This window comes from Miniopterus natalensis, chromosome 1 (assembly GCF_054644295.1).
Source record: "Miniopterus natalensis isolate mMinNat1 chromosome 1, mMinNat1.hap1, whole genome shotgun sequence".
Taxonomy (NCBI): domain Eukaryota; kingdom Metazoa; phylum Chordata; class Mammalia; order Chiroptera; family Miniopteridae; genus Miniopterus; species Miniopterus natalensis.
Window position 1 is genome coordinate 145280985 of NC_142081.1, and position 24202 is coordinate 145305186.

Consider the following 24202-nt stretch of genomic DNA (forward strand, 5'->3'; position numbering starts at 1 on the left):
AAGGGCATGACAAATGAGAAGTTAATATTTCTAGAAGAAAATGGAAGTCTATAAAGTGGGGCAGGGTGAAATAAATAAAATGGTATTTCTTTCACTGATGAGAACCTTTTTTCCCCCAATAAGGATTTTAAGCAAATAAAAGGAACATGAAATCAACAGGAAAGAAATGTCTTTAGTCATGAAAAGAAAGAGGGCAGAATAAAGATCCATTTTACACAATGACTCACAATCAAAAACAGGTCTTACTAAAAGATTAAGTTGTGAGAGTCATTTTATAAAATTACAAGTGATTTTGGTAGTCGTGCAGTCATTTCAATTCCAGGGATAATGTAAGCTGTGGGAGTCGGAGAAGTTATGTGTTTGGAAATCATCACTAAAATAAGCAGGGAGATCTGCTAGTTTGACTATGTATTTTCTTTAAAATTACCACTAACTAGGTCATAAAGTACTTGCTAAAAAATTAAGAGCTATATGGTTAAAAAGTAAAAGAAAGATATTTACTGAGAAAATAAACACCAGAAGAAATTGTGTTAATGACTGTGGTAAAAGCAGAGTATATAACTAAAATCGTTCACCTAGGAGTTCAAAGTAATTGCTAGAAATATGGTTCCTGTAGTAAATGTGGATTTCCTCACTTCGCACTAGGAGAATGAGAATACAGAAAAACACAACAAAGGAATATTTTCAGTAAAAGACCATCTCTATCCTACTGTGAAATACCTTGGTGGAAAATACGAAGTAAACAAAACTAAAGAGATCTGGTATATGTAGGATTCGGTAGGATTCTTTAAAGACCTTAATTTATTGATGTCTACCATAAGCCTACAGGAATATATACTGTTTCTCAAATAAACAAATTATTTCCTAACGGAGCATCTTTAAAAAATTAGTGATCCAAGGAACCCACTTAAGGAAATATTACTCTATGCAAACAAGTCAGTGTGGTGGAAAATTTACTCCACTTTTCCAGGAAAACAAAAAGAAATAACGGGTACACAGACAAGAGAAAAGAATAAGGAGTCACTTAAAATAGACATTACTGTAACCCTGGCCAAAGGAAGCAGTTAAATAGCTCCCAGTATCATCTTCAATTAATATGTAATTAAGAAATGTCCCACAATAGATGACTACTATTGTGGTCTAGCCATCCAAAAGAATATTATGTAATCATTAAAACATAATTTTAAAAGAATATTTAACATCATGGTAAATGCTCAAAAATGTTATGAAAAGAACCTACATTTACATGGCATGATTCAAATTTTATAAAATATAAGAAGAAAATCTATTTCAAATCTGTATATATCAGGACATACTACAAGTAATAAAAACTACTGTCCTAATATTCCAACAGGGACATCTATTAGCTCTCAATTCACATAACTGTAAAATCTAGAAGAAAAGTGAGCTTCGCACCCTAACCGGTCTGACTCAGTGATTAGAACGTTCGTTGGCCCACGAACTGAAGGGTCCCAGGTTCGATTCTGGCCAAGTGCATGTACCTTAGTAGCAGGCTCGATCCCCTGCCCTGACTGGGCCTCATGCGGGAGGCAACCAATGCATGTTTCTCCCTCTCTCCTCCTTCCACTCTCTCTGAAAAGCAACGTAAAAATTATCCTTGGGTGAGGATTAAAAAAAAAAACAAAAAAAACAAGTGAGCTTCGCGAATGGTTTTATCAGGGCTCTAAACGTCTCCTCAACTCACCTGTGCGTTGGCATTATCAGACTGGTTCATGTCATAGCAGAACAATGGCTGTATGTTCTGGGTCTTACAGGCAAACAACAGAGGTGTATTTTCATTCCCCACACCTCCCCACAAAACAAACCCAGAAGTCCCATGATTCACAGCAATTAAACCAATCTGAATTCATTAGTTTGGCCAGATAAATGCCACGCTATGCACTGACTGGTTTAGGCCTAAACGAATCTCAGTTGAGTGGACCCTGTGACCTAGGGAGTAAAGAGGAGGGCTATCTCACTCAATCTCATAGCTTCCCCCAAAAGGAGGGGGGGGGGGGAATCAAGAGTGGGGCAGAGGCTCTTAAGTAAAGAAAAAAAATACTTTAGAAACACAGGGCATAAAAGCAGCAAAGAACAGATCAAGATGTATAGTGACTTGCTTTATTTAAAAAACTCAATGAAAGAGAAAACAAATCCAAGTAAAATCATGCTGGCTTAAGTAAAGCTGAAAAGCTCATCAAGCTTGTGGATATAAATTACAATTTCCTTTCAAGTTTAATCCTAGAGAGCTGAAATTCAAAGTTATCAGGGAAGACTCAAGAAAAGGATGAGAATGGGGAAGCAAAAACAGGTATTTTTAACCAAGAATAAATTTGATGTTAATTTCCCAAAGGTTAAAAAACACTTTGGAACAGATGACTTAATGCTGAAATGATAAAGAATCAATAATTTTATGTAAGCTTTTAGTAGAGGCTATTCATTATTAGGAAGAATGTCTCAGTTATAGGCTGTGATACAGGAGTTGTTGACTATAAGGTATTTTGAGAAAATTCAATATTTAAAAATATGTGCATCTGGGAGACGAAGAATGAACTCCTATTCTTGGAAATTAATACAAGACATACCAAACCAAAGCACTTCAAGAAAAGTAATATACAAGATTGTGAGATGAAATAGTAATTATTAGAGAACAAGTCATGAGAGACTCTGAGAGACAATAAATGATTATTTTATTTTTGTCTGAAGACATCAAGAGTATGGCTAAAGAACCTGTTGGTAAAAAGCTGATAATTTATTTAAAATATATATGTCTAGCAGTACAACTGCACTGAATCATTCTGAGAAGAGAGGAAAGAATCAAGTAAATATTTCAAACAGCACTTCTCAATAGACTTTGGCCACAACAATAACAAAACATAAACACCAAACTGAAAAGAGAAACAGACTTCAGGCCACCATAATCTACCAAAAAAGGAGTATGTGTTGAATTTAATTATTGCTGATAAAATAGTAACTATATAATGGCCCTTAAAATGCACACAATATTGAAAAGCTATCAGTAAATCAATACACATTAAATCATGAAATGCAAGCTGTGAAGAACTTTTTCCTTTCCTTAAGAAATACATATGCTAATGAGGGAGCAAGATATTATCACCATTACATATATATTTAAGTTACATTGTTAACTTTTAAGAGGTTTCATGACCATTCAAAAGGAAGTTACTGGATTCATTTAATACACTGACTCTGCATTAAATATTTATTAAGTACCAACCACCATGTACTAGGCAATTGGCTAACGAGATACATGCCTTGCCTTCAAAGAGTTTTATAGTTTAGTGAAGGAGACAAGTATAGTTTTAATATGTTGATAAAAATCCCACAACAGGCATAATATACAAAGGCACTGAATCCATTCTAAGCTTCCACCTGCCTCATCTTCAAGATCATCCATTGTTCTAGATCCTCAGTTCCCCCACGAGAACTAGGATTATCTGTTCTCTATCCCTTTGTAGGTCCATACTAATATGGGAGGTATTAGAAACAAAGTTAGACTAGGCAAGATATTTACCCAGGGTAGCTTGAATTGAGGTTCAAGCAAAAGTCAGATATCAGCTTGGAAGTAATAACACAGAGCATGAAGTCTGTTAGTATCACTAGTATACCCACCAATCATTTCCCTCCCCTCGTCCCACACTCAAACACAGCTTCTGTGGCCGCTTAATTTTCCATGATAGCTTATAGAATAAAAAAACTAGTTTGGCTTACGTAATCTTGCAGATATCAAAAACTCGTTTCCAAGTGCAGTATTTCAAAATAATCTTTCAGCCCAGCTGGGCGTGGCTCAGTGGTTGAGTGTCAACCTAGGATCCAGGAGATCGGGGTTCGATTCCCAGTCAGGGCACATGCCCGGGTTGTGGGCTGCAGTTGATCAATGACTCTCTCATCACTGATGTTTCTATCTCTCTCTCTCTCTCTCTCTCTCTCTCTCTCTCGCTTCCTCTCTCTGAAATCAATAAAGATATATTTTTAAAAAAACAAAACAAAAATCAAAATGATCTTTCAGTTTAGCCCCACCTTCAAAAATTGCCCATTCTCTACCACACTTACATTCCCCCCAACCCCATCACCATAACCACCAATTATCCTATGACAGGAGCAAGACTGATATCATACTGTGATACACAATAAAAAAAACAAATGGTCTTCCTTTCTGGGACAGCTCCAAAAACCCTAGAAATTTTCTAAGTGAAGACTGGGATAAAGGTGTCTTTTCTTGTTAATGAGGTGAGATTTGGAAAGCACCTAAGGATGAAGGCTGGTTGTCAGGGAAGCTAACCATATGATCAGAGTGTATGAACTTTTGGTCCCACCCTCATGCTCAGGGGAGGGGAGAGCAGCTAGAGGTTGAACCAATCACCAATGGCGAATGAATTAATCATGCCTATAAAATGGAGCCTCCATAAAAAACGCAAAGGGGAGGATCTGGAGAGCTTCTGGGCTGGTGAACAAAGGGAGACTGGGGAGAGTGGAACACCTGGAGAGGCTATAGAAGCTCTGAGCCCTTTCCCCATACCTTGCCCCATGCATCTCTTCCATCTGGTTGTTCCTGAGTTATATCCTTTTATAATAAACCACCCAATAATCTGGTGAGTGAAGTGTTTCCTTCAGTTCTGTGAGCTGCTCTAGCAAATTAATGGAACCAAAAAAGGGGGTTGTGGGAAACTGACTTACAGCCAGTTAGGCAGAAGTGTGGGTAACAATGTGCACTTGCGATTGGCATCCTGAGTTGGAGGGAATCACTGGAACCTCCAATTTATAGAAGGTCAGTCAGAAACACAGGTAACATGTTGTCTGGGCTTGTGATAGCATCTGAAGTGGGGGTGTCTCTAAACTATTCCAGACACTCTGAAAACTCTACCTTCCTCCTTTCACTGCTATTAAGCAGAACTCAGTTCCTTTTCCTCACTTTCTACCACAAGACTCAGAGCTTGGAGCTTGAGTTGGTATTTTCTTATCTGAAAAATACCTTTTGTAAGTCATTTGTCCTCTGTCTTTACTCAAAAACAGTATCTCATTTCTCTACCATCTGATCATATTCTATTTGCCCCATTCTCATACTAGTATTCTCATAACCTTCAAATTCACTGGAGCTTATGCTCCGGTTTTCTCTCCCCTCCAATTCTTGCTATCATGCTGAACACAACTATGAATCTACATGAAGTGGCTAATAACTCGGCTTCACCTTCCTTGACTTTAATAAATGGCCTAATAATTCTCTACTGCTCTTTAACAATCCACCACACAATCACATCAGGGCCCCATTATCATGTAGAACTGCTCCGTGGTTGAAAGCTTAAATTTGAAAGTTACTTTCTGAGCACAGTATTCTATTCTATCGTGTATTTTATTTCTCTATTAATGAACATTTTTAACCTCACTGAAACCTCTATTCCTTCAACTTCTTCCTTCCCAATTTATCACCCCTCTTCATGATTCATTTCATCCCTACCTACTCTGAAAAATGATCAATGATTTCAGCAAGTTTCCTAGAGCTCTATCTATTTCACCTTGCCACTCAATCCGACAGTGGATAAATCCAACCAAATATTTCTTCCCGTTCTTTAATTTTAAAATAAATGTTAGATTATTAAATATGTTAGCTAGCACCACAATAAATTCACACTTTACAATCTTAACTGGATTTTTCCCATTGTTCAGTCATGTTTTATTTCCTAAGCCAGTAATTCTAAACATTTACTACCCTCTCTATATGCCATATTCTCCATCACTGTCAACAAATAACCTTTCTTGGTATTAGAGTACAAATATTCTGCTCCTTCATGCTTAAACTTAACCATGATATAAACTATCCTTAACTCCTGTCTCTTTTTCTTATTGGCTATCCTCTAGCCTTTGTAAAAATCTGCCACCATAGAGACCTTTTCAAAATAGAAATCTGATTTTTATTTGCTTTCAGTGGTTCCCCTTAGCATGGTGCTACAGAGTGAATGTTTGTGGTATGCCCCCCGCCCCTCAATTTCATTATGTTGAAATCTAACCCCCAATGTGATGGTATTCGGAGGTGGGGCCTTTGGGAAGTGATCAGTTCATAATGGCAGAGTCCTCATGAATTAGTGGCCTTACAAAAAGAGATCCCCAAGATAGGCTTCAGTTCTTGCACCATGTGAGGTTCCAGCAAAAAGACAGCTATCTATGAATCAGAAAGCATACCTCACCAGATACCTGGATCTTGGGCTTCCCAGTCTCTGGAACTGTTAGAAGTGCCATCCAATCCAGGCTATTTTGTTATAGCAGCCCAAGTGGGCTAAGATACATGGCATAAAAGTCTTTCATAATGTGACCTCTTACACCATTTTCCAGATATCATCTCCCCTGAATGTAACTTTTTTTGCTAGCCATACCGAACTTTTACAGTTTCTAACTGAACTAGGTTTCCCCCAACTGCTGTGACTTTGTGTATGTTGCTTCCTACGCTTGAATATTCTTCCCACAATCCCTGGCTCCTCACGTTAAGTGGGTGAAGTACACATGTTTTCAAAATCCAGTATTCCGTGATCCTGCTGATCAAAATCACCCCCATCCCCAATACTCACACACAATGTTGTAATTGTGTCCAAGCTGTTAGAACCTATTTAGTAACTAAAGACTTGGGAGTGGATAAGATCACACAAGGAAAATATATTTTTACTGAGTTCCTACAATGCTGGGATTATAAAATAAAAATGATACAAATTATATCCTCAGAAAGCTGTCTAATAAGAGAAAGACTTGAATAATGTGACTGATACTACTATGGAGGTTATGTACAACAGCTCTGTGAAAATCATGGAAATCTTCCTAAAGAAGGTAACATTTGGATTGAATTTTAAAAGATAATAAAGCATATTCTAAGCAGTAGAGGAGAAAAATATATTTTACAAAGAAGGAATATGTAAAAGCATTACTAGCTGAGGCTAGAGACCCTAAATTTGTAATAGCAACATTCAACAGTCTATACCACTGGGTGATTTTTTTAAAGTTTTTTGTTGTTGGTGTCTTTTGGCGTTTTTTTTGCCAGGAACTGAAGGTATCAGAACTGAGAAGTGGAAAAGGTAGGTGGCTGATTATTATCCAAAGTTTGAAGAAAAGGCAGGTAGAAGGAGAAGCGTAGTATGCCTGCAAAACACCTATTTATCCATTAGTCCCTCTATGACAGTTTGAAAGACTCTTACAACTATGAGTTGAATCCAGCTCTCTGTTTCTCCAACACTTTGTAATCAGTTCTATTATATAATGTATTATACTGTATTAAAAATTTATCCATTACTTGTCTATGCAAACTCACCAGGGCAAGGTACCAAATGCATGGTAGTACCCAATTAATGCTAGTTCAACAGAATTGCCCTGCCCTTAAGGAGTTTACAGCCAAACAAATGAAAAAGGAGTATACAAATAATATACATTGAAATAAGGTGGAATAGAAGAATGTATAAACTGTTACAGAACACTAAATACTAAAGATGGAGCAACTGAGTTACATTTATTGATGTTGTAGTAGTTGTAATTACTTCTAACAGAATAAAAGAACTGAGCTTATAAAACTATCTTCTATTTTCAGAATTCTCTCATCAAGAATTAAAGTCTTTTTACAGAATTACCTACCAATCACTAGCTCATGTGCAAACTAAATTTTTCACTTTTCATTAAGCTAATCAAGTCCTAGATTATATTTTTCAAAAGCAAACATATGCAAAAATGTTCTTTAAACCGTCAGAAATCATTGTAGAAAATTACTTTGTCTTTTTATTATACTTCCCACATGCACACATCAGAAAGAAAAGATGAATAATTCACAACTAAGTTATAATGAGCCAAATGAAAACATTCTGTTTGCTCCTTTAGCACAATGAGGATAAAATATGTAACAACCATAGAGAAAATGACAAAAGCATCTATAATGAACTCACACCCTGACCAGTGTGGTTCAGTGGTTAGTGTCAGTCCCTCGATTGCCAGTCAAGGGCACATACCTGCGTTGCAGGTTCAATCCTTGGCCCCAGTCAGGGTGCGTGCGAGAGGTAACCAATCAATATGTCTCTCCTACACTGATGTTTCTCTCTCTCTCACTCTCCCTCCCTCCCTTCCACTCTCTCTAAAAAATAAAATGAACTCATCACACAGAATATTGTGTGCTAAAACCTAGGCTTTGAGTCCATATGTCTCTTTAAAAAACAAAACAATCCATTACTCTGCCTTTTGGAGACTCCTTTGGGGGTTTATCACAATGAATATTAAAAACCTAAGTAAAATCAATTACAGATTCCTGTGTAGAAAGTTCTAATACCAATGGCGTCATTCCTCACTAGCAGTTATTCCAACACATAACTATTATGCCACATGAGGCATTTGACACTTTAGCGGAATATATATTCCATTTGTGATGGTTACTTTTATGTGTCAACATGGTTGGGCAAGGATTCCCTTATATTTGGTCAAACATTATTCTGAATATTTCTGAGAGGGTGTTTTTAGGTGAGATTAACAATCAAATCTGTAGACTTTGAGTAAAGCAGATTGACCTCCATAATGTAGCTGGACCTCAGCCAGTCAGTTGAAAGCCTGAATAGAACAAAAGACTGTCCTTAACACACAATGCCCCCACCGCACAAGCAAGAGGTAAATTGTGTCAGCATACCAATCTCACCCTCAGACTTGACAGTAACATCAGCTCTTCCCTGGGTTTCCAACCTGCCAGCCCAGCCTGCAGATTTTGGATTTGCCAGGCTCCATAACTGTGTCAGCCAATTCCTTGAAATATTTCTCATGTATGTATTTCTATCTATTGCAGTAAATTTCGACCGGTGAGCCACAAGAATTTCTAAAACATGCCGTACCTGACTATTTAGTCAGAGGCACTGACCTCTTTTCCCTTAGGTTGTCGGATAAAAATAAAAATGACAATAGCCAACACAACAGCCATCTGGTGTGAATGAATAAAAATTATACCTTTTTTGTCAATCAGCAAAAAATATATTTTTGTGTGCCACAGAATTTTAATAATTAGCTTACCAGTGCCATGAGATGAAAAAAACTGAAAATTGCTGATCTAGAGATATCTATCCATCCATCCATCCATCCATCCATCCATCCATCCATCCATCCATCCATCCATCCATCCATCCCCTATTGGTTCTGTTTCTCTTGAGAATCCTAATACACCACTACTCCTAGAAAAGAGGATCCCATATCCTTTTCAACAAAATACTTCCAAGTAAGAACAAATACATGCCACACGTATATTATATAAATTAGACAAAACAGATTGTGTGATCATTGATATGGCTTTTGATTCATCTAGACATTCTTTTCAACCCACTAAAAAGATATTGCCTACATTAGAAACTTGTTAATTAAAGTGTGATCCATAGCTTATCACATCAGCATCCTCTGGGAGCTTATTAGAAGTGCAAAGTCTTGGGCTCCACCTAAAACTACTGAATCAGAACCTCTGGGAATAGGGCCCAGGTATTTGAGTTTTAACAATCTCGCTAAATAATTTTTAAGCACCCTAATGTTGGAGAAACATTGGTCTGGGGCAGTGATACCCAATGGAAATATTTAAGCCAGCCACATATATTGTTTAAATTTTCTAGCAGTCATGTTAAAAAAGGTAAAAAGAAACAAATGAAATAAAATTTAATAAACATTTGACTTATAAAATATTATTTCACTGAGTCATTTTACATTCTTTTATTAGTACTAAGTCTTTGAGGTTATAGCTTATCTCAATTTCAACTAGTCACCTTTCAGGTGTTCAATAGCCACATGTGGTTAGTGGGTACTGTACTACACAGCACAGATGTAGAGTCATGCCAGAGTAGTTCATGAATCAAAAGCATCAGCATGCATATTAGTGTTACTCAGGGCACAACACAGTATAAACTGGCTTAGTATGTTTCACATAAAGTAAGTACTTCTAGTGTCTTCTAAAACAATTTTTGTTTTAAAAAAGGGTGAAGGGGGTAAAGAAGAAAAAACTGCCAGTTATAAAATAAGTCATGGGGATGTAATGTATAGCATAGGGAATATAGTCAATAATATTGTAGTAACTATGTACTGATTACTGGACTTATCATGGTGATCACTTCATAAGGGATATAAATGTCTAATCACCATGTTGTACACTTAAACCTAATATTGTATGTCAACTATAACTGTTTAAAAATTCAGGCAACAATTGAAGAGTTGACAGTTTTAAAAAGCTGAATTAAGTACTAAAGTCAGATTATTTTCAATTGCCTTTTATTCTTTTATGATTATTTCATTTTGACTTGACAATAAAATACGTGCACTAATATCAGACACTGAACATACCTCTATTACAGTACTTGCTATGATAAATTATAATTTTACATTTACTTATCAGTCCCCAACACAAAATAATGAGCTCTGAGGGCAGGGACTAAGTTTCTGCTATTATGAGGAGATAGCACACAAAATAAATAGGAGATAGCATACTAAATAAATACTCAGTGTTGAATGTATGAATAAATGAGACCTGAAGATGGGGAAATGTGCAGTCTAAATCCTCATCTCATCAAAGTATGACATGACTGTACAAAATTTTCCAAATCTAACTATAAATTACGTATTTAACATTTAACCAAAGCAGTATGATATATCATGGCAATGTGAAATCAACTGAGTACTCTACAAATATTCTAATGGGTCTATCAGCATTTAGTAAGTGGATTTTTTTTTCACCCTAGAGATGAATAATTGATGTGTAGGATCATGAAATGTCCAACAGCCTTGTATAACTACAGAGTCAGAAAGGAAAACTTTCACTCTACGTAAAAGTGAGTTTTCTTAAATCTCAAAGAAATATACAAATGCCTTGTTTTGAAGTGGTTGTAAAACAGCCCAAATTTCCAAGTAAATATATCTAACAAAAAGCACTGAATACTAATCAGTTATTTTTTTTTAAAAAAATAGAGAATATAGATTCTCTGCATTACATAGCCAATTATGTGAATATTATCCTGAAAAACTGAACTTAAACTCTACCTTAATAAAAACATAAAATAAATAAAATAAAAAAATATTTACATTTCCTCAGTTATTAGTAATTTGTCAATTAGTAATTAGTAAAATGTCAATGAACCACATGTAGTTAAGAATATGGCATATAATACTTTTGTAGTATTTTTCATCAAAGAACTTACTGTACAGCAAATAGAAAATAATGTAGTATATATTAAGAAGATATATTTCTGACTTAGCATATATTTCCTCAACTTCTTTTTAATGTGCTTCTAAAAAGTGTTTCTTAATTTAGGACCTTTTCCATTTCCTAGCTATTCTTCCCTTACTTTGCTGCAAGCAAATAATCTTTTACTCTGTATTTTGTCTTTAATGTTACTACTATTTTTCCTATTTCAACAAATTTGCAGATGGTCAATATCCACATACGTTCATAACACAAAAAGGGAAAATCACAATAAATAAATAACAAAAAATGAAATAACTTTCTTTTCTTTATTAACTCAGTATAAATCATTCTCATGATATGACATCTCTTCTAATTTTAAAATAACCAATGAACTACAGATTTGTGTGAATTTAGATTCATACAAAATCAAACCTCCAAAAGGAGAAGAATTTACTTTAATCAAAGGCTTTTCTGGCTATTATTTCTTCTTTCCCTCCTTTCCTCTAAGTCAAAGTTACAAACTTTTAAGTGGTCTTTAACGCCAAGTAGTTAAAACAATTTTAACTTATAAAATAATTTATATTCTTATTTCACTAAATCTTGAAGTACCAAAATTCATATGCAATCACAAATTCACTAAGAGAAATCTATGTAAAGCCACATTAAAAGAAAAATCATAAGCCATCAAGTTCACATTTTCAGAGTTTAATAATATAAACAAACTGACAAAAAAATGAATATCTAAGTGTATAACTATATATATAATACGAAGGCTAATATGGTATAACCTTGCAATTGTAAAGTTTTCTGGCAGAAAAAATGCTTTACTAACTGTAGTTTTGAATCTATGGGGGCTATATACTAAATTAAGAAATTTTCTATAGTGTTTATCAGACCATTTAATAATCATTCATTCTAAAATATCTAATTCATATTATTAATTTTAGTTATTTTTAGGTAATAATTCTCATTACGTAAATATTTGTCCCTAAAAAACACAAAGGAAGATATAAGTTATACTGAACCTCACTAATATACTTTCCATTCTTTAAAAAAGTTCCTCTATCCCGGCCGGGCGTGGCTCAGCGGTTGAGTGTCGACCTAGGATCCAGGCGATCGGGGTTCAATTCCCAGTCAGGGCACATCCCTGGCTTGCAGGCTCGATCCCCAGTCGGGGGCAAGCAGGAGGCAGCCGATCAATGACTCTCTCATCACTGATGTTTCTCTCTCTCTCTCTCCCTCTCCTTTCCTCTTTCTGAAATCAATAAAGATATATTAAAAAAAAAACCAACTTCATTCTAAAAAAAATAAATAAGTTCCTCTAGTATTAATGCTCTGAAAAAATAATTTTATTATAAGCAAACCTTAAAATAAAAAGGTAGATATTTACTTTTTAAAATATTGATTAGGATAAGGATTTATGATTTAAAGTTACCTACCCTTTCCCTGATGGTGTAGCTCAGTGGTTGAGCATTTACCCATTCACCAAGAGGTCACTGGTTTGACTCCCAGTCAGTGCACATGCCTGGGTTTGGGCTCAACCCCCAGAGCAGGGGTGTGTAGAAGGCAGTTCATCAATGTTGACGAGAAACATCAGCTGATGTTTCTCTCTCATCGATGTTTCTCTCTCTCCTTTCCTCTCTCTCTCTAAAAATCAATAAAAATATATTTGAAGAGTTAACTACTCTTGATTTTTTCTTTAAAAAATCATTACTTAAGACTATTTTCTTAACACAAAAAAGGATTTTTACATTAAGAGGTCTTATACTGATGGGTAAAGAATTAGAAGGGCTGCCCAGCTGGCGTGGCTCAGCGGTTGAGCATCGACCTATGATCCAGGAGATAGCAGTTTGTTTCCGGGTCAGGGCACATGCCCTGGTTGCAGGCTCAACCCCCAGTAGGGGGTGTGCAGGAGGCAGCTGGCCAATGACTCTCTCATCATTGATGTTTCTAACTCTTTCCCTCTCCCTTCCTCTCTCTGAAATCAATAAAGACATATTTTTAAAAAAGAAAGGAATTAGAAGGGCTGCGATTAATATCATAAACTAAAATAAGATACTACTCATATCACTGTTATTTACTATTGTGCCAGAAGCTAAAGCCAACACAGTAAGTCAACTATAGTCACAAGGAAAAGAAGAAACAAAAATATCACTTTTATATGTTCTGACTTCAAAACCCAAAACAACTAGCTAAATTTTTATTTTAACTAATATGTGAGTTCAGGAGGTGGTACAATCTTATTGAGACATAAAAAGAAGACTTGAATAGAAAAAGCTAAAATACATGTTCTTACAAAATATTGAGAAGTTTTTGGTTCTTTCCAAATGAACTTATAGCTTATTGCAATTCCAATAGGATTTTTCAGCAATATGACCAAGTATTTCCAAAACTTCTCTGCTATAACAAACCCATGAAAAAAAATTTTTTTAAAGATAGATTTATAAAGAAAAACTTCCTCCATAAAACTACCACAATTAAAACAGTATGGTTATAACACAGTAATAGATTAATGTAATGAAATAAAACCCCCAAACATGCCCAATTATATTAAGTAGTTACTATATGACAAAAGGAGCATCATCAACCAGTAAGGAATAGGTGAAATGATACATGGTGCTGGGAAAATTAACTGTCTAAAAAAAAAATAAAATTAGGTCCTCATCTTATACTATGTATCAAAAGAAATTATTGAGCTTAATAAAATCAAATAATTATAGCAATAATAAGAATACACATTATTTTATATAGAAGCTTCTATTAGGAAACACAATTTATTGAATTTTTATTTTCCCCCCAAATGTCTCTTTCGTAGATTCTGAAATCTACCTAATGGTGCAACTTTAATATTTCTTTTATAATACAAAATGAGTACTCAGGAAATCTGAATTACAAGAGGTAGAAGTGAAAGCACTCAGACCACATAAGAAAGCTTTCTAGAGGAAACACAATCATCACGGACTGTCAAGTGTAACACAAGATAATGAGGAGTGTGACACTGCCCATACCTTTAATATCAGGTTCAAACATCTGTAATCACAGCAAAGACACTGAAAACAGGTTAATTTAATCAATTTATTATTTATGACATTTTCCTTTAAATATCAAATTATACCTTTCTGTCAAAAACATATAATTCTCATTCAGATACTAATATTAATTCAATTTCAATTTGTTATGCCAATTAAAAGTCCAATTTGGCCCTGGCCGGTTTGGCTCAGTGGTTAGAGTGCTGGCCTGTGGACTGAAGGGTCCCGCCGGGTTCAATTCCAGCTAATGAACCTCAGTTGCAGGCGCAATTCCTGGTCCCAGTTGGGGCACATGCAGGACGCAACCAATCAACGTGTCTCTCTTACATCAATGTTGCTCTCTTAGCCTCCACCCCTTCCACTCTCTCTGAAAAGCAATGGAAAAAATATCCTCGCGTGAGGATTAAAAAAAAAAAGTCCAATTTGCATGTCTCATATTCTTGGACACATACAGAGCATTGGATTAGGGCTTATTTGATTAGATAAACAGTTAACATCAATCAAGTATATGGCCACAAAAGACCCACAGCTAGCTACAGATTCAGTTACATGGAATTCTGTTGAAAAAGAATGTTAGGAAGACACAGCAACACATACCCATCATTTCTCGCTCAACAATAATTTAAAGTATATTCTTTAGTGACAGTAAGTCAGTACTGGTACTATAAATATTGAAGATGCTAGATTATATTTAGCATATAGCACCAATTCAAATCACATTTCTCTTACTTATTTTACTGTTAGAAACATAAGTTTTTCAAATTTAGCAAACTTAAGCAGAAACAGTAACATCAGCTAATATCAGAAAACCTAGATCCTCTGCCAATGCTCCGATCACAAACTACAAATACAAATAGAGGCTTATCTCCTTCTGGAGACTGCACATGAGAGCATGTCAGAGAGCAACCCAGTATCACAGTTATATTCTTGCTTCTGCTATTAATTTCATGGCCTGTGAGAGGGTTACAGATGTTCTTTTTCACTCTTCCAATCAGATTCAAGCATTTCCTGATCCCTTTTCTACAAACTCCTGGATATGAATATATTTGGATATATACTCTTCTTCTTTATGATTTTCATTAAATACACAGAATATACCTTGGAGCCTATATACTGCTTCTTCCTTAGAATCTAACCCTAGAACAATAAACTTAAGGTTCACTATTTTTTTCTTCCCTTTATTTTGTTTCCATCATCATTTATCTCCCCTATACCCTCCTCTTCCCCACACTGTTGTCCGTGACCATGAGTTTTATTTCTTTTGCTCAATCCCTCTACACCCAACAGCCCCCCACCAGAGCTGTCTGCCGGCTCTCTATTCATTTTTTTTTTTAATATATCTTTATTGATTTCAGAGAGATGAAAGGAGAGGGATAGAGAGACAGAAACATCAATAATGAGAGAGTCATTGATCAAGCCCACAACCCGAGCACGTGCCCTGACCGGGAATCGAACCCCGATCGCCTGGATCCTAGGTCGATGCTCAACCGCTAAGCCACGCCCGGCCGGGCTCTATTCATTATTTTAAATGTCCTCTCCTATATACTGAATAACCCAATCATATTTAATTGATGATGATTTTGTTTCTAAGCTGCATTTTCCATATTATACTGGCTGGCCCAACTCTTAAACCTACTTTGATCAGCCACTGCCCACAACAGAAGAAACCAAGCATTTATAAATAATTTACAAAATTTAAAAAATGAGATGTTATACATCACCAATGTTTTAAAAACTGTTAATGAGATATTTTACTTTTTTTGGTACTTAGTCTCTGAAATCTAGTATGTATTTTACACTAAGAGCGTACCTAACTTCATACGCTAAACAGCCAATGTAAGAGAATGGAGGTTGTACTGGACACCATGAGTTTAGCAGATTCGTCTGGAAGGCTAATGAGTATACTGTTCCCTGGGTGCTTCCCTATTTAACAGTGTATTTTATAGTCCTGATACTTAATGAGCACTTTGGCTCAATGTAAAATTTCTTTCTTTCTTTTTTTTTTTTTTTAATGTAAAATTTCTTATTCTTTGAGTTTTCTGAAAATACTGCTCCAAGATTGAATTGCTTTAATATACTGCTGTTGAAAAGTCTGATGCCAATCTGATTTTCTCTCCTTTTACTTGATCTTTTTGAATGGAGACCCCTGAGCATTTTTCCTTTCTACTTATTTTTACCTTTAAACCTATGTTTTATTAGATTTTTTGTCTGAGTTGACCATTCCAGGTCAATTTTGGCAGGTACATGGTAGGCCCTTTCAACAGGTAGATTCTGGTCTTTCTTTACTTCAGAGAAATGCATAGTTTTAAATATTAGCTGTTTCATTGCTTTGTTTTGTTTCCTCCTAAAGAACTCCAATTCAACTGCATGTATGCTGGCTTTTTTTGCCTATCATCTATTTCAGTGATCTGCTCACTGTTCTGCCTATTTTCGTCAGTGTTACTAAGTTTACAATTACCTCTATTCTTCCTTGGTACTTTGTAATGTAGTCTTAATTTCTAAAATAATCCTGTTTTTTCTTCAATTTCTTCTAGTCAAGTCTTAGTCCACATCTTCCCGGTATTTATCCACTTGGGTCCCAAGTTTCTGATTTTCTTACTTGAGGGTTTCTTTTTCTCGTATCTGCAAAGCTTACGGATGTTTAATATAGGCCATAATGATCTATTACTGATAAATGCTTCAAGGTTGGTTTAGGAGGAAAACTTTTAATAGCTAAAATGTTTTGATTCTCATTTTCTGCTTTGTTCCTTGTAGCACCTTTGTATGTTTATCATGTGGAATTTCCTATTCAGTGCATAGTCTTTATTTTTCTTAACTAGCAATAAAAGTTATATGAAGTAAAAGTAAAAATTTGGGATGAATATCTAGGTTTCTTAGTTTGAAAGCTCCCTCCTTTGAACTTAAACCAAAGCGAGTTATTTTACAGTTTTCTTATTTCTACAGAACACTTAATTTCCCCCTCTTGCTTCCTGCTTTCCCTTCACCATCAACTCTATAAAGGAAAACAATTTCATCCCCCAAAGTGGCACTTTCCTGATCTGTTTCCTAGGATCCTGTGTTCTTTTTAAGTCTCCTCCTTTTGATTTCCCAATAGCCAGTGTCCTAATAGAATCTAAAACCAGATCTTAGTATTTTCCCACCAAAGGAAGACTTTTTCTTTCTGAAGGCAATTTTAATTGTGTACTATCACCCCGGGCTCCTGGTTCAACCCATTCCCCTCTCACCTTTTCCTTGTTAGTCTCTGCAGTCTTCACTAACATTCCCAAAATGGACTCTGAAGCTGAGTAGGCTATATCCGTATTATTTATTGCTTTCTCAAATAATCTGTAGTTCCTAGTCTGTCTCCTACTTATGCTGGAGGAATAGGTTACAATTAGTTGGTTTTATTTGATCTCTTTGTTGATCTGTATGAATTTTTAGCCAATATGTGGGAAAATTCAGATTTGCATGGCTGTCACTATTCTATGGCAATCCAGTAGTCTCAGTTCATCAAGAATTGCCAATATCTTTTTATTTGATAATTTTCTCTAGTCTCCTCTATTCTTCAAATACTATAAGGGATGGGCAAAAGTAGGTTTACAGTTGTGAGTACATGAAATAGAGTTAATAAAGCTACTGTAATAAGCATAACCGGCATGTCTTTTCCATATGAACTGTAAGCATACTTTTGCCTACTCCTGTATTTATTTAGGAAAAACTGATCCTTTGGTAATTTATGATTAGCACCAGTCATAAGTCCTCATGGACAATAAATGCATGTTCTTATTATGGAACAGATTTTTTATAATGAATGCACTGTTAATTTTTCTTGTCTCTGGGCATTTGATTTATGATAGTTTGTCTTTTAAGGTAATTCAGATGTCATACTCTCTAAAGACAATTCCTATGTTAATGTTTAGAGATGAAAATAGGTGGCATATTGTTTTAATTTTCAAGTAAGTATGAAATAGAGTAACCATACTACAATTCAGCAAGCATTTATTGAGAATCTTCTAACTAATCTGAATCAAGAGACCAGAATAAACAGAAGCTGATTTCTTGGCCGGTAGCCTTCACATATTTACTAAAAACATTTTAAAACTGAGATCTGAAGTATTTATGTAAGAAAATAAATGTTTCTATATTAATTTAGATCAGAGAGTTGCATAAAATGCTTGCTTAAACAAAATGTTTTCCATAAAATCTAGTAAGTATTCAAATTTTCTAACTCTTATCTCTTAAGATTCTGACACATACACTGTATTTAATGTTACCAAAACAAAGCAAAAAAAAGAAAACCATTCTGAAGTCATACATCAAAGTAAAAATTCTAATTTCAGATTATAATCATTTGTAATGTACAATTCAAATATACTAAATTTCCAACAGTGTAAATTTTAAAAGCATAATTTCTTTCCTTTCAGAACTGTCCTTTCTAATGACAGGTTAGTAGATTATAAAAAAGAACTTTTAAGTTTAGATTCCCATTACATACACTACCATCTTATACTTGGACAAAATGGAAAAATCATTCTTTCTTGATCAGGTGCAATGCTGGTGCAGTGATATTTTTAGTTAAAACATCTGACACTAAGGAAGAATTATGAAACTAGAAGGTCTGCGTTTAAAAAAAGTAACTACAGTTTCACTTAAGTTGTATGTTTTATAATTTTACCTTTAAGAGGACAGTAGCAATCGAATAATCACTTTATTCAGGGAAGTAACAACACTGTAGAAAATAAACACCTTACTGGTATTTTTACCTTTTCTTGTTTAAAAGCCAGATGCTAATTTTATAAAATATATCAATAAAGACTTATAAATTAAATATATCAGTCTATAGCTCAAGGGGGAAAAGGTTTATATATCATCCTTCTCTTCAAATATAACAATTTGAAATTTTTAAAAAAAGCAAATATTTAAGGCACGGTATGTTTTAAAACCTAGCTTCTGGAAACAATGGCACATTCTATAAACTCAGCAAAAAGTGGCACTTTACACAGAACGTAATTTTTAATTTTGTAAACAAAGAGTTTCAATCCAAACTCTGATTCTGCCAAAGCAAAGCAAGTAACATTACAGGGTCTGTTTCCTTACCTTTTAAATGATGATGATAGTACCTCCTCAAGAGTTATAGGAAAGATTAAATAACAGATATAGTGCCAAGTCCAGTGCTCAGTACACAGTACATGCTCAAGCAATGATTGATGTCACTCAAGTCAAAAACAGGACATCTGCATAACTCCTTCCTATGTCAAATTCTTTTGTGTCAGTCTTAGATGTGAGGACATAAATTTTGATATAGATTCTTAAAAAAAATATTACTTTTGTTCCTTCTGAGGAGTCAATAGTCATAATGGTAGAGTTTATTGTTTTTATTAATACCTTGTGGCTATTTGGCCTTAATATTTGATGATATACAAGTTCAAGACCATTTTCAATAAATACGTTCCATGAATAAGTCTGTAATGGGACTGAAATTTAATCCAACAATTATATAATTCTCAGTATTTCTTGACTCTGCTCTTTAAAAAGTTATAAACTTTTGCTTCCTTTTTTCATTTCTTTTCATCTCTCTATCAATCTTGCCAGGAGAGGACTTAGCAACCCTCTACACCTAACTAATGACATCGCCTCCATGCCCTTCAGTTCCTGAACGAATGATCCATTTAGATCATTCTACTTTTTTCTAACATAGAGAAAAAACCGAGCGATTAAAAACAAAAAGTTAGGGAGATTAAAGATGGCGGTGAACTGAGTGGAAGTTACACTGACACACTCACAACAAACTGGAATATAGAAAAACCATCCTGAATAATCAACTGCAACTGAAGATGAGCTGGAGAGCAGCCTCATAACCAAGGAGGAAAAGTGGAGACCACATAGAGACTGGTTGGAAGTGCAGAGGCGTGAGAGGGTTGGCTGAGCTCCACATGCAGTAGCTAAAGGTCCAGAAGGATATCTCAGTTGTGAGGGGTTCCCACTGAGGACTCTGGGGCCTAAACCCCAAGCTGGGCTTCCCAGCCAAGAGCACCAGATAACATCTGGCTGTGAAAAGCAGTTGGGTTTCTGTCTGTCAGGAAGAGATGGCTAGAAATGCAGGCACCGCCTTAAAGAGCCAATGCACAAAGTTTTGTGTACAGCCATTCACCTTGGGCTCCAGCAGAGGGAGGGCAGAGTGGAATGGAGCTGTGTGAGGAGAACCTAGGGTGTAGGCTCTGGAGACAGAGCTCAGAGGGCACCCCTCTGGATTCCTGTGCCAAGTCATTCCCCCATACTACAGAGGCAGACATTTACCTTCCAAGAAGCGTTTGCCTGAGGGGGAAGCAATTGCCCCACCCTGCTGGACAACCTTTGGCCCCACCCCATGAAGTTTCTACAGCCTGAGGCTCATTAAGAGAATCAGATTAATCAGCCTGCAGGCAGAGGCAGACTTGAGAGTGCTTTGAGTCTTTGCCTGATCTGCTTCTGGACCCGAACCTTGGAAAAGCAGACTTTGGTGGGCATCTTGGTTGTACACAAACACACCCAGCTCCAAAAGAGGGAACCTCAAGCCAAGGGTTGCTGATAGTTCCAACAGGGTACTCAAGACCAGTCACAAACAGTGTCTGACACTGGCTTGCACCAGAGACCTTCCAAAAAGACTGCGAGTCCTAGCAGGCCTACCTAATACAAAAAAACCCCCAAATAGGCAGCCAAAATGGGAAGACAGAAAAACAAGCCCCAAACAAAAGAAGTCTCCAGAAAAAGGGCTAAATGAAATAGAGATAAACAATCTATCAGATATAGAGTTCAGAATAGTGATTGTAAGGATGCTCAACAACATGGAAAAAAATATGGAAACTATGAAGGAAATTAAGAATGACATAGCAGAAATAAAGAATACATTGGAAGGAGTAAACAGAAGATTAGAGGAAGCTGAGGATCAGATCAGGGAATTAGAACATAGGGTAGAAAAAAATCACTCAATCAGAGATCCAAAAGGAAAAAACAAAAAAAGGAGGACAGTCTAAGGAACTGTGGGACAACATGAAAACTAACAATATTTACATCATTGGAGTGCCAGAGGAGGTCAAAAGTAAGCAAGGGTTAGAGAAACTGTTTGAAGAAATAATGGCAGAAAACTTCCCTAACCTGGTCAAGGAAAAAGTCAACAAGTTCAGGAGGCACAGGTCCCAAGCAAAAAGAATCCAAAGAGGTCCAGGCCCAGATATATCATAATTAAAATACCAAGAATTCAAGACAAAGAAAGAATCTTAAAGGCAGCAAGAGAAAAGCAATCTGTTACCTACAAAGGAGCTCCCATAAGGCTATGAGCTGACTTCATCAGCAACTCTACAGGCCAGAAGAGAATGGCATGAAGTATTCAAGGTAATGCAAAACAAGGATCTGAAACCAAGACTACTCTATCCAGCAAGGCTATCATTCAAAATAGATGGTGAAATAGCGAGCTTCCCAGTCAAAAAAAGGCTAAAGGAGTTCATCACCACCAAACCTGCATTGCTGGAAATATGAAAGGGATTGCTGTAATAATGAGAGAAACATAGGCATAAAGAATTAAAATGGAAATAAATAAGGATCTATCAATAATAACCTTAAGGACTTTAAGGGAGAGATCAACCACAGCAATACAGTCATAGTCATCGACTTTAACACCCCACTGACTTCACTGGATAGACCTTCCAGATAAAAAGTCAATACTATCTAACCCTACAACTTAAAGAATTAGCTCCCCTATGAAGCCATCTGGACCAGGGCTTTTGTTTGCTGGTAGTTTTTTTTATTACTGCTTCAATTCCATCAGTTGTTATTTGCCTTCAGGTTTTCTGTTTCTTCCTGATTCAGTTTTACATGATCTAACTCATATGTGGAATCTAATAAACAAAATAGACTAAGGAACAAAACAGATCCAGAGACATAAAAGCATGGAATAGACTGATGAATCTCAGTGGAAAGGCGGGGATGGGGGAGTGGGTGGTGAGAGATTAATCAAAGAACTTACATGCATAACCCATGGACACAGACAATAGCGCGGTGAAGAACTTGGGGGGCACAAATGTGGGGTGGAGGGGATCAATGGGGGAAAATGGGGGGGATATCTGTAACACTTTCAACAATAAGATAAATTTTTTTTTTAAAGTTATAATAAAACAACTCTTCAAAAAAATGAACACGACATACTCAATTTACCTAGACTAATTATATGATTAAGTAAATCTGCTTATATAGACATGGGTGAAAATCAGGTCATCACATGGTTTTTCTAGCCCTCTAGACCAGTGTTATCCAAAAGAGCTTTCTGTGATCATGAAAAACAATTTGTACCTGTGATGCCTAATAAGGCAGTCACTAGTCAAATAGGGCTATTGAAAAGTAAGACTAAGAAACTTAATTTTTATTTAATTATTAGATTTAAATAGCCACATGTATCTACTACAATGGATAACACAGCCTTAGACTCTCCTTTCCCATTCTTGTTCTTTACCACTATGAGCCTTATCCAGATGCTATTAAAGTCCTTGTGTTAAATGCCTTCTCTGTTATTTCTAAGGTCAAAAGAAAGAGAATTACTGAAAAAGAATTTTCAAAGCTAGCTTTAAAATGTGCTTTTAAAGTACTAAAATCAATTATTTTAGATTTTTTAACCAGTTTACTAAAAAAGAAAAAGAAAAAAATAACACATACTTCTCTAAGTGCTTGAAACTGAAATTTTTAACAACATATACTTTCTCCTAAATTCTTTATCAGCTACGTAATTAGTCCCAGGATAAGATAATGGCATAAAAACAAACAAGTACAATACAAACCATAGCACAACCAAGCAGAATTAAGGAAAAATGAAAATCAATCTGTACCTGTCTCTTCATTGTAAGAATACAGAAATTAAGGAATAGAAATATGACATATCAAATGCAACAATACAATGTGTTTGTCAATGAAGAGTTGTATAAGTTTATCTGTAGTATTATTTACCATACCTCCAAAGATCAAATCTTACCTCAATTTTAAGAGACTTTTGGATGATTACTAATGGTTCTTTCCAATTAAATGTAAACATACATTTTATTTTAAAGTAAAAGTATTAAAAACGTGGCCATAAGATCTCAGACTAAAATACTAGGTCTTTTAAGCTCCCTCTGTTTCTCCTACCTAGTCTTCCCACATATACAGTCATTTTTTAAAGAACAAATGTAGGTGTTAAGAAAAACAACTATCTGTTAAGAATGAAATAATGGCTTCTCTGGGAATGGTATTCATGTCATCATCACCACCAATCAATTCCTCCTTTCTTCTATCAACTTGGCTTTTAGTAGTACCCTGGGGGTGGGAATGTGGGGTAGGATGATGGAACGTGTAAAACAACCTCAGTATTCAGAGATAGGATTCAAACGAATTCAAATTATGTGAGTGCAAATTATGTGATAAACTACAAACCAATTTCTGAAAGACGACTGATCTTTTTCTTTGGCATTTGAGTAAAACAGAATGAAACTTACTATTTTGTGTCAGAGCTTGAAGCAGACAATCCAAGCATCCTTCTAAACTATCCTCAGTTCTTTCAACAGCTGTAATCTTCAGCTTCTTCAAGGTATCACTGAGATTATCTGTTTATAGAAAGAAAAAGAAATCAGAAACCTCACTAAACATATGGCCATCATACGCTACATAACAAACAGTTACCACTAATATGCAAAGGGCTTTCATTATAGTGAATTAACATCTACATACATTCCAAAATAGCAATGTATTGCTACAAATTTTTTAAATAAAATTTTATCCATTTAAGTCAAATATGAAATATTCATTCTGTATATATAAGATATCAACAAACTTGGAAAACATCTTTTTTCAGCATTCTTACACCTTATTTAGCTTGTTCAAGAAACTAGCCATGGTTAATGGAAAAACAAAAAACAAACAAACAAAAAACACTAAAGTTCCACACAAAAATTTTACAGCTTTGCAAATATTTTCATTTTACACTTCCCCTGTTGTATTTTAAAGACATAAAATA

At 35.4% G+C, this 24202-nt stretch overlaps 1 protein-coding gene across 3 annotated transcripts in view; it reads right to left on the reverse strand.

Moving 5' to 3' along the window:
• Positions 1–24202, reverse strand: part of RAP1GDS1 (Rap1 GTPase-GDP dissociation stimulator 1) — a 129966-nt gene that overhangs the window by 87197 nt on the left and 18567 nt on the right. For all 3 annotated transcript variants that reach the window (XM_016211191.2, XM_016211190.2, XM_016211189.2), the window contains exon 2: positions 23685–23792. In XM_016211191.2, the coding sequence (XP_016066677.1) occupies positions 23685–23792 (108 nt within the window). The remainder of the gene's footprint in view (positions 1–23684; positions 23793–24202) is intronic.